General features: G+C 42.1%; 1 protein-coding gene across 1 annotated transcript in view; it reads right to left on the bottom strand.

Annotated features, from left to right (window-relative positions):
• Window positions 1-1,229: 1,229 nt before the first annotated feature.
• The window catches only part of LOC140646578 (ovostatin-like), a 31,929-nt gene continuing 21,353 nt past the window's right edge, over window positions 1,230-11,805 (bottom strand). The window contains exons 25-35 of the mRNA XM_072850742.1: window positions 11,412-11,493; window positions 10,367-10,523; window positions 9,820-9,894; window positions 8,359-8,524; window positions 7,516-7,736; window positions 6,877-7,092; window positions 6,612-6,736; window positions 6,327-6,417; window positions 3,641-3,712; window positions 2,268-2,370; window positions 1,230-1,282 (exon numbers count right to left, since the gene is read on the bottom strand). Of these exons, the coding sequence (XP_072706843.1) occupies window positions 1,230-1,282; window positions 2,268-2,370; window positions 3,641-3,712; window positions 6,327-6,417; window positions 6,612-6,736; window positions 6,877-7,092; window positions 7,516-7,736; window positions 8,359-8,524; window positions 9,820-9,894; window positions 10,367-10,523; window positions 11,412-11,493 (1,361 nt within the window). The remainder of the gene's footprint in view (window positions 1,283-2,267; window positions 2,371-3,640; window positions 3,713-6,326; window positions 6,418-6,611; window positions 6,737-6,876; window positions 7,093-7,515; window positions 7,737-8,358; window positions 8,525-9,819; window positions 9,895-10,366; window positions 10,524-11,411; window positions 11,494-11,805) is intronic.

Genomic DNA, 11,805 nt, shown 5'->3' with positions numbered 1-11,805 from the left:
CTATGTCTAACATCCCGACTGAAGAAACAGCAGCTCAGTGATATGATTCAATTGGCAGATGTCTGCTCAGATTGTTATGGATATGTGGTTGGTTTCTGTGTCCTTCCACCAGTGTGATCTGGTCAGGACAAAGGTCATGTCAGGTCACTGCAGACTGTGAGGGACAGTAGCCACAGTGTGAGGCTGTCTGCTGTGCCTGTTCACTAAATGCAGAAAGCACGACAGGAAATTTATTGTACTTTGCCACCCCATCATAAGCTCCTTGTGGCTCTCTTCATTTTTCACTCCCTCCAAATCTTCTCATTTTTCTCCCTCCAAGGGCTCCATTGGATCCACCATTCCTCCCTAACCCCTTTTCAAAGAGTTTCTGTGTTACAGCTCTCTAGTTTCTTCCACCGTTAGGCTTTAGGTAGAAAGCTTCCATCACATAGGCCAGGGCCCTGATCCTGTCTGTGCCACAAGATGTCACTGATGTCAGGATGTCGTTGTCATTGATTGACCTGACCAAGGTATGAATTTTTTAGCTTACAAAATACCTTACAGCACCCAGTTCTAGATACAACAAGGAGTGGAGACTGGGACAAATAGCATTGCCAATCAGAAGGTTTTATTACAAATAGGAGTAAAACATGAGATGTTAATCTGAAGAAAAACTTTCTTTCTAAATAGAGGCAAAAACTGCATAAAAGTTGTCTTCCTGTGACTAGAATTCTGACATCTGTAAATGATTCAGTTCAATCACTGAAAAAGGTGAGGATCAAAGTAATTTCTTCAGAAACTTCCTTCAGGATAAATGGAAAGACCAAAACAAATAAAATTTACAGAAGCAGCAGAAGCAGATTATTCTCCTAATCTTGGATTTCTTAAGAGGAATGTGTGGCCAAGAATACACATTTCAGGACTTTACCTTTATACAAAGCTCCCACTGGAATATATGTCATGAATTTCCAAAAGATGGATGGCAGGGTTAACAATTGCACAGTATCTCCCTTGTTAGGAAAAGCACTTTACCTGGAGTTTCTGATCCACACTGATCCCAAGCTCTTTTGCAGTGTGGGCCAGAATGGGTCATTCTGATCTACTGCAATTTGGGATTTGCTTATTCCTCATTCTTCTATGTGCTTTTCATTGCCCTCACAGAAACAACCAAGTCTCTTATCCTCTTCTTTCTCTACAAACGCTTGCCTGATACCTTCTGAACCATTACCTCTTCTGGCACATGTCTGATTTCAGTTGGAAGGCGGGGAGCAGGGTGTTTTGTATTCTGCAAGGGCATATTCATCTGGAAAGGAAGATGACATTTGCATGAGAGTGAGAAATCATTCTGACCCCAGTCCATATGCACCTGTGATTAACACATTATGAACCAGAAAACGTTTGATAGATTTTGTGGTAGTCCTCCAGTTGTCAAGGCACCCAGTTGCAGGGGTGCACAGTGCCCAATGCACTTCTCTGACCACGTTTGTCAGGACACATCATTGCTGTGACTGCGCAGGATGTGGATCAGGTGGCAGAACATGCACTCCAGGGTCAATTCTCTGGATTCTGCTGCTCATCTGCTAGGATGCAGTTCCCAAAAGTTGTGCCAAGCTTGAGAAAAGCATGGGGGAACCTGAGCCACAGTTTTGATAACATAAATTCCACAACTGAGTAATGTCTGATGCAATTTTAGTTCCTTGAAGCCAGACTGAGAAAGGTGGTTAGGCACTTAATTTTCTAGTTAGGTGCTTAAACTCTTGTTGGAGTTTCACTGGGACTGTCATTCCTACTTAAGTATTTAAATTCCACTAAGGAACAGTTCTTTGACTGCAGCCTACTATGGCAATATAAAGCAAAAATACGAGATAAGCCAGATCAGGGAAGTTAGGAACACTGCTGCCTTTGAGTTATTGATTTTACCATTGTGTTCAAACTGTAGAAAGAAAGTGGAACCACACTTCTTTCTGTATGTAGTTTGTAAGAAAGCAACTCCTGACATGTAACTTTCTAATCTGCTTTATGTTGAAATGAAGCAAGAAATGAAAAGATGGGGGGGCAAAAACTGTCTATGCTTCTGCAAACTCTTTGCAGTCTAGTAATCAAAAGCAGCAGAATTGCTAGCTTGCTCTCCATTTGTCTCTCCTGTGAAACAAAGGCAGCAAGTGCAGAAAAGTGAAGAGAAGCTTGCACAGAGAGAGCAAGGGAAAATCCACTGTCTACCGCTTGTAAATGCTGAGATCAATACTTTGATTTTACAGGTTTTGCTCCAGCCTACTGAGGTCACCTACCTGTTTCGTAGTAATCGTATATATGTACTGGCACTGGTTTGATATCTGAGATAGGCAGGCTTTGCTCCACACTGAAGGAGAAGCTGATTTCCTTCTGGGAGACCTGGAGATGGCAAGACAAGAAAATGCATCAGCCTTTTTCTTTTCATACCTACCCCTGAGGCTAAGGTTGAACAGATGCATTTCCGGGTCAGACTGGGTGACAACGTGCCATTCTACAATTCTCTCCGGATTGTAAACTTGATGTCAAATCTGATAATTGTTTAAAAGCTGTTGCTAAATATGTTTCGTTGCTAATATTGTGTGCTCTTTTCTTTCTTCCTCTTCATATTTCCATTACCAATTACCCCAACCATTCCCTGGTTACTGTGGCTTTCAGCACATCAGCATTCATCCTCTCACTGAAAGTTGCTGTTAGTTTCTTTCCTTGCCTTTTCTCAGCTAAAATCAACTTCAGCATCCCTATGAATCTTCTCCCTACTTTTCTCTCTTTAATCACATTGAACTCAAGATCCCCATTCTCCCCTGTGGTTCTGTTCCTCCTTCCACACTCTTGCAGCCAAATGTCCTGAACTTTCCTCCTTGCTCATCTTCCTCAGGTTCAAGCTTTCTCCTGCATGCCTGGGACTGTGCCCCTGCTCTCTTCTCTTTGTCCTTTGCCTCTTTTCTTTGTCCTTGTTTTTATCTTGCTGATCTCTTGATAGGAATGGAGCCATGGACAGGGGCTCTGGAGAACTTTCTGCATCACTGGTGCCCTGTTGGGTAAACTTTTCACATCTCAACATCTCAGCTTCTCTGTGAATTCAGAATACTAACTCCAATCTTCCTTATTAGATCCTTGGAGACCAACTAATAAAAACTAGTGTTTGAGACGTAGATATTATTACTATTTATTTTTGCTTCCTCTCTCCTTCCCTTCTTGGTATTTTAAAATACCTTGTGTTTTGATTTTCATCTGTCTCCTCTCTCATTCCCTTTATTAATGTCATTGATGTGGGCGGGCTATTCTTTTTATATGGAAATCTCTCTAAAAGGGAGGGGGCAATACTGACTCCCTGTAAAACACTCTAAGATCAACTGATGAGAAGCATCATTTAGAGGCTGAAGAATATTATGTAGACTGGGAACTTTATCAATATGGAATGCAACTTAGCTATGTTTGTTAAATGCTATTTAATCATACAGCATTCTTCACAAAAAGTAGTAACAAATAGACTACAACTACTGTGTATATATTTTTGATGTTGGACTGAGTGAAGTCCTTTTATGTCTTTAAGAAATGTGTATTGCTAATCTGCTGTTAATGACATTATTCTTTTATCTGTTTTAAACTTCCAGGTTAATAAAACCAAAACGAAACCTCCCCAACTTACCTTCTGAAGGTAGAAGAGGATGTGGTTGTTCTTGATGTCTACACGATCCACAACAGAATTCTGGTACTGAAGCTTTAAATAAGGGAAATGATAGCAACGTTAACATGGGAGACTTGCCAAGGAAACTTACAAATAACTATTCGATAGCAAAACCGGTGTAAAGTGGCTGCCATGCTCCGGTTGTGCCACCCTGACATCTCGTGGTCAAAATAAGAAATGCAAGTTGAGTATTTTCATAACACGATGCGTGCAAAGCAATCACAATGAAAAATAGTTCTACTAGTCAGCTTTGCTGTGTGTGACTTTTATCATTAACTTGAGTGCTCTCATTTCAATGAGAATTCACGATTACACGACCATTTCTGTAGCTCAAGCTGACTCACTTTCTAGTGCATTATGTTTTGAAAACCAAAAATTTAAAAAAGTTTTAGAAAAGCACATGAGCAAAATTATTTTACTATAAAAATACACAAAAATAAAATATTCCAAATGTTAAAAACCTGGTATTTTTTCCCCATTTTTATAAAGAGGAGTACATACAAAGTACATATAAGTACATAAGGTATATATAAATTACATAGAAAGAAGAGTAGGATGCCAAACAGTGTAACATCTCAGTGGAAAAATCTTCCAAAGAAAAGTTATGAATTTCATACAGTTCTAGTCAAAAAAGAAATTCAGACCTGAATGCTGAGTGGTTATAAATGCACTTAGCTATGAGTAGACTCTACAATGAATTGCATCCTTCTTTTTATCTACTTGAAGATTAAGGCTCATGGCTTGAAGATGATGCATCTGTTGTAGAACCTGAATTGCACTAGGAACTGAAATGAAGTGCTTATCAATGCTCTCCCCAGAACTGTCATCATTGTGACCAAATTTCTGGATAATAAAGGAAGAGCAATACTGACTTTTTCTTTGTTAAACTGTCCTGTAGAGGAATGAATAACTATATCAAAGGGATAACATTGCAAAATGCCCATTTGAGCAATTTAACTATGGCAGATGTATTTCTTACATAGATTCTGTCAGGTTGTGTGATTAAAGGCTCATCCCCACAAACACAAAGGAACAGAATTAAGCAGAAGGAATAATGGCAGGTGGGGCAACCCCAGTAACCCGAGCAGAGATACCGGAGCACCCTGACTGGGCTCCCCCCAGGGCTACCACAGGGCAGTGACCAGCCCCATTGTGGGGGAGTCAGACCCACCAGGTGAGTTAACAGCAGAGTATCCCTGGATCACCTTACTGATGTAAGGGGAATGCTGCCTACAGGGGCATGGCACTGTGTATGAGATGCTAGGACTAGAGAAACAGGATGTTTAGGGGAAGAACCAGAAGTAACAAAGGGAGGGATGAAGTCCGACTGGGAGGAAACAGAGTGGGAAAATGGGATAAAAGAGTGGGAAAATGGGATAAAAGAGGCTGGTCGCACATGAACAGGTTGATGGTCAGTACACTTGTCTGGCCATGCCCTGCACCTGGTCACCGCAGTCTCTCCTCTCTTCTTATTAAACTCTGTTTCTGATTATTTTCCTGGGTGAGGGGCTCTCTATTCTGTGCACACATGTGTGTATGGAGTGCAAGCCACTGAAGAGGGGACCACAGATCACAGGGACCATGTGTCTGGGCTGCCAGCATCTTCAGAGACCAGACTTCAGGTCTGTTGTGTGTCATTGGGTGGTCGCTAGTGAATATAAAGCTGGACTAACTGGTGAGTGAGTGGCTTGGCAGCCACCTACTGAAGCAGGCATAAGTCTGGGCCAAATATTGAAGATACCAGAGGATCTGAGTTGGCTACAGGAGGGACCAGGAAGTCTGAGCTTGTTACTGGAGAGACCATAAGGACTTGGGGGCAGATACTGGTCAGGCCATTGGGCTGGACCAGCTAGCAGAGACTCATTTGTGTTTGTATGTGTGTATGTGTCTACGTGAGGCAACTGGAAGACCAGGGGATCCAAGCCCAGCTGCTGCAGAGACTGCGTGTCTAAGGCTGGTTACTGGAGGTACCCACCATGCATATTTGTGGCTGCTGGGGGGCTCAGTTCCAGCCACTGGAGTGGGGCTGTGGCCTCGAGGGCACATATGTTCAGCTGCCAGTGACTGGGTAGAACAAGGATCCAGGGGCAGCTACTGGGCAGACTGAGTGTCTGAGTTCAGCTTCCAGAGGGAGACACGTTGTGTATTTGCATGTATATATGTGCATGTGTATACATAAAAATATATGTACATATATTTTTATTTATCTTTTCCACAAATGAGCTTTCAATCTGATCATCCAGAAAGGGGAACAGGATAAGGCCATTTGTGCTATCTGTGTTTGTGTAAGTGCTGTCTTTTCTGTCTCTGTTGATCTGTGTGGCCAGCCATGCATATATGTATATATATGTACAATGTGCATGTCTGCCTATTGGGAATACACACTCAGCCTTGCTGTTGGCTGGACCTGGGGATATGAAGCTGCAGCAGTCTCACCTCTGTTGGGCTACTGGATTTGGCAACTCCTAACAGATTTGTCTTCAACAGATGAACAGCTACAAGTCTGAGACACAAGAGTATATGACAGAAGGCTACGCCCAGGGACTTTGCAGAATTCCCGTGGGGCTCCAAATTGCTAATCAGAGACTGTTTTTATCAACTTCCTATGTTTTCAGGGTTTACCATTCACTTTGCTCCCATTCTTTACCTTTTTCAGGGAAGATCTTACAGGAACAAAACCTGAGAGCATCTTCACGTCAATAATAGCCATGTTGGAGACTTTGCGGTTTCCTGTGTAACTGAAATGAGAAAAGTTCTGTTAGTCTGGTGTGCAAATGGAGAGGAGACCAGTGAATGACATTTTCAGCTCCTAATGATCCTGTTTGTCTTCCTGCAGCTGCACAGTAGCAGTTAACTGCCTGTACTTAAATCCTTCCTTGGATGCTTTACCAAACTGTGAGTGCAAGGGGGTAGCTCAATAAGAAGAAGTTACCTGGTGGAGAGGACAAGCTCAAACTTTGGTGGGAAGTTGCTTGTGCAGGACACATTGGCCAGCCGTACAGAGAGAGAAAATCCTGCAACTTTTTTTGGCAAATGGACGTTGTATCTCAGGGTGGTCTAAAAAATATGGGAAGTGTGAGATGGTCACAGACTTACAGGCTTTTGTGGCTTTGTCATGAGGTATAGAGGGGAGTGAGGTATGGAGGACCCCCTGCTTAGTTCTCAGAGGGGTGGTGCTGAGTTTCCAGCTTGCTTACCTGCAGATAGACACAGCCAGTGCCATTCACTTCCACACTGTAATTCCCTGGAATAGTGGGTAAGGAAGCCTGCTGCAGTAAGAAGCGGTTCTTGTCATTCACCTGGAAAGTCTTACTGGGGGACTCCATGAAGTTGACTTTGACTGTGTTAAGACTTTTTTTAGAGAAGGTGAGGTATCCATACTGGGCTAAAGCTTGGAGAGCAACAACAGTGTCCTGAAAAGAATAATATGATCCGTAATTAGATAGGTGCCCAGCTGTAAGATGGTGCATGAGATTAGCACACTTTGTCAGTGCTCATAAATGGAGGGGGACTTTGCAAAGAGCTAAGGAGACAAGATAGAAGTTCTGGGACAATAGATCTGAATTATCCCAGAAAACCTGGGATAATGCTGTGTCAACAGTGACTGCTGTCTACTGGTAACCTGACAGGTAAACTCTCATTTCCTAGAACTAAAATATGTATGAAGCTGCCTATGAAGACCATGATGTGCCCTGACAAGGAGACTTATGCAAGCACCATTTATCAAATATTATTCAAATGAATATGCAGTCAGGAAGATATGTCATACTATCGAGATCTAGCTTGCAGGCTGGACTGCTCCCAGAAGCTTTCTTTTTACCACATCCAGTTGTTACCTGGCTGGAGGAGAAACCGCCATATGGGTTCTGTTGTTTGACCAGCCAGTGCACAATGCGAGAAATGTAAGATAAGTCTTCTGCAGTGAGTTTGGCTTTGTTGAGCAAAGCCAGGAGCACATAGCTGGTCATTTCAATCTCAGCAGAAGGGGCACGGGGATAGAAGCCAGGGAAATGTTCTCCTGGTGGCTTATTTTCTCTCTGCCAATGAATTGAACCACCTGAAAACAGAAAAGTGGGGTGTAAAAAGCATGGAAAAATTACTTGCTGGTTAATTCACTACAGTATCACATAGGAGATAAGCGTACAATTCCCTCTCTGCCTTTACCCAAAAGTTTTTTCAGCCATCAGTGTCCTGAACTGGGTAAGTTTTAGTTCCAGGATGGAAAAGAAAACAGGAAGGGATGGAAACGGAATTAATAAAAGGGGGCTGTATAAGTCAAAGAGGGGTTGGAGTGAAGGCAGTGCAGCAGAAGGATGCTAAGGCAGTCGTGGACTGGAGCACATGACATAGTCAAGGGAACTGGGCTTGCTCAGTGTGTAGAAGAGGAAGCTAATGTGGAAGCTAGGTACAATCTTCCACTACCTTGGACTGAGACTTCCAGGGGTCTCTCCCCACCTACATTACTTCATAATTCTAAGAAAATCAGGCCACAGCTCAATCTTTTGTGAAGCCAAAAGAGACAGACAGAGAAGTTCGTAGAGATAAATTCAGTAGCATAGCAGGCATGAAATGGGAAGGGAGCAGCATGAATGAGAAAACTATACATCAGAATAGCTTACATCATACCACAGGCCATTCCAACAGCTGTATTGCCTGTATCATGGCCATACTGTACTTACCATCTCTGGTAGCTCTCTTGTCCAGCCTCTCAAGGAAGAACTGGCGTCTTTCCTCTTTGTCAGCTAAGCCATAAGCATAGGCAAAGAGGGCCTGGTTATACAGGTTGTGGACCCCATTGCTAAATGCAGTCTCCAAACAGTTCATGCCACTCTGAACGACAGGATGCTAGTAATGCAAAACATGGTAGGGTTGTCAGGTACTTGGATTTGTGTCTCAACTTCTCTTTAAATACTTCCATCACTGCTTAAGCTGCCATCACTGACTCTTTGTGCTAAAAATATACACGATCCATAGCATGTTTAAGGGCCTACAGTGTCTATCCTGTAAAAAATGCCTTTCCAGTGGTGCTGTCTTCTTTCTGCATTTATTTAGAGGCAGCATGGCCAGACTAACAGAGCACTGGTTCTTTTCCTGACTTGCGAGATGACCTTATGCAGGTGAATCCTTTGTCCCTTGGTTGCTTTAGCTCTAAAACATGGATCATTTTTACAGAACTATGTAAAGTGTATTGAGACCTCATGATGAAGCAGGCTCTCTCAGATGGATGTTATTACTCATTTGCTAGCTATAGCTATCAAAATAACTCTTCAGCCCTTTTAGCCTTACAGATTGTCGCTGTGAGCTCTACTTCACCTCAGACATCACCAGCACACTACTAACCATGTCCTGTCTATGCAGCTTCACTTATACATGTGGCACCAGGTTTTGGAGCTTCTTATGAAGATATTGGGAACTAAATTCATGTTTCTGAAGAACTATTTGATTCTGCACAACGTTTTTATCCTGACAGTCTCAGGTACTTAAATGATGGCCCATACCACAGTATCTGAGGGACCTGCAAAACTCAGCATGTCTAGAACACATTTGTCACATTTGGAAAAATTCTCATCTTCCCCATTTTACAAAGAACAAAAAATCAGCAAAAAAACAGGGTCTCAAGGATATGCAGAAAGTGTATTACAGAGAACAGAACTCAGCTCTCATTCCCCCATGCCTAGCAAGTATTCCAGCCAGCAGCTCATTGTATCCTTCCATTATTAACAATGACATAGGGAAATGGAAACACAGCTTGGATCTAAATGCACAGAGAGAGTTTGTAGGACTGAAGATTTGGATAGCTTGGACTTTGGACTGGGAAAATTCAGAGAAAATTCCAAACTGGACTCTGGATGGAGTGGGCAAATTGAGTCTGGATTTTGCACCTACATAGACTACCACTGTTTAACACAACTGGATTCCTTGGGAATTTTTCAAATTAATCCATAGGAATTGGATACATCACTGATTTGTAACACTCATCAAATACATGTGGTAACTGCAGGGTTCCTCAGCTTACTCTACTGTCCTACAATCAGTATTTACCACATTGTTAAAGAATACAGATGTGAGGACTATGACTTGTGCACTGTTTGACAAATGGCTGACTGGACTAACAGAGCATAACAGCGTCAAATACCTACCACAGCAGAGTGTCCAGCCTCCAGCAACGCTGCCACAACGTAGGCTGTGAGTGAGTATTCACCTTCTTCTCCACCCTGAAGAAAACGCAAGCAAAGAACAGGTCAGTACAGATGTCCTAGAAAGAAACAAAATATTAATTAATTCGTAGTTCAGATACCAGTTAGATTTGAGATCAGAAGTAATTTCTGTCTCCCTGTGAGCACAGGAACAAGAAAGATCAAGTTCACTCAGCATAAAGCCAAAATTATTTCATGCATTTTCTTAGCTTTTGCACATATGCAATAAAGCACATTATAGCCTGCAGCTGAACACATAATGTAGTGGTGGCAAATAAAACCTGAGACTTCAGACTCAGAAAGTTCTACTTGTTTCTACCTCATCATCAATAGCAGACATAAGACTCATGTCCTGCTTGTGTATGAGAGACACAAGAGAACAGCACTAGGAAGCGTAAGGGTGTGGTGGTAAGCTTGTGTCTGGCAGAAATGATCCAAATCAATCTGAATGCCAGGACTGGAAGTTTGGGACTATACTTGTCTCAATTACCTTCAAAGCATTGTTGAAATGTGACCCATCATTTTCAAAGCAGCCATCTGACTTCTGCTTGCTTGCCAGCCAGATCAAAGTTTGAGACTGGACATTGTCATCAATGTAGATGTAGTGTCTGGCTTGTGCAAATGACTTGTACACAAAGGCAGTGAGCCTGCAGGTGAACCAGAAGCAGAAAGCAAGTAAGGTGTGAACAAGACCAAGAAGGTTTACCAGCAACTGGATATGCATAGAAAATGACATAAAATTAACTCCATAATGTCTGAGGTAAAAGAAACAAGTGTTTTGTAAGTTTTAAATAAATAAGATAATTAAAATCCTGATATTAAAAACTGAGCTGAGGTTTTTGTGCTGAAACCATTCTTTCAGAGCAGGGGTAAAGTATAGACACAACTTGATGACTGATGATAGAAATGTCTGATCTTAATTAATAGAATTATGAAATAAACTAGGTGGGAAGGGACCTCTGGAAGTCTCCAGTCCAACCACCTGCTTAAACTAGGGTCAACTTCAAAGCTCAGTCAGGTTACTCAGTCTCTTGTCCGATCACATTGTGAAAATCTTCGGGGATAGAGATATCCACATCCTCTCTGGGCATTTGTCTCAGTGCTGCAGCTTTCTCCTGGGGAAGATTTTTTTTTCCCTTTTACCCAGTTGGAGTTTTCCCTGTTGCAACTTGAGTAAGGACAAACTCTTGTCTTTCCTCTGTGCACCCCTGACAAGAGTCTGACTCTGTCTTTTCTACAGTCCCCATCTAGGTAGCGGAAAGCTTTACCTAGGTTCCCCATTAGCCTCCTCTTCTACAGGCTGAACAAACAGTTCCTTCAGCCTCCCCTTGAATATTATGTACTCCAGCTCCCAATCATCTCTTCATTCTTTTGTTGCACTCTCTCCAGTTTATTAATCTCTCCTTTACTAGGGGATCCAAATTAATTGAGCTATGTCCATTTAGTCTATTAAAAATAAGAATCACTTAATACTTTGATCATTTTTCAAAACCTAAAGATCCTGCACTAGGGAAATAGAAAGTGTGATCACTTACCATACACTCCCTTCCCTATCTCGTGTCCCAAAGGAGCTGTAGGATCCATCCTGGTGTTTGTATGATAGCTGTTTTTGGTACCCTGAAAACACAATAAAGAAGATGTATTTTCTAATAACAGAAAAGAACTAGTTCTGCTGTTTATTCAACTGAAGCAGTAAGACTTTTGAGTTCAATATTAAATAATGTATGTCTGGTGAATAATGTCAGCCACTATGAATTCTAGCTGCTTTTGCTCCTGGAAGTACGACATGCTTCTTTGGGGTGCTGTCATTGCCTGCTCCTATGCAATAAACGTGGTGCTAGAATTCAGAGATCAGTGTTCACCATGTAGAGCTTTAGAGTTCAATGCACACAATCACAATATTAGATGGAAAAATCTGAAAGCCTCTCA

This window comes from Ciconia boyciana, chromosome 1, assembly GCF_034638445.1.
Source record: "Ciconia boyciana chromosome 1, ASM3463844v1, whole genome shotgun sequence".
Classification (NCBI taxonomy): domain Eukaryota; kingdom Metazoa; phylum Chordata; class Aves; order Ciconiiformes; family Ciconiidae; genus Ciconia; species Ciconia boyciana.
Note: the sequence above shows the minus strand (reverse complement) of the source record. Positions and strands in the feature narration are given on the sequence as shown.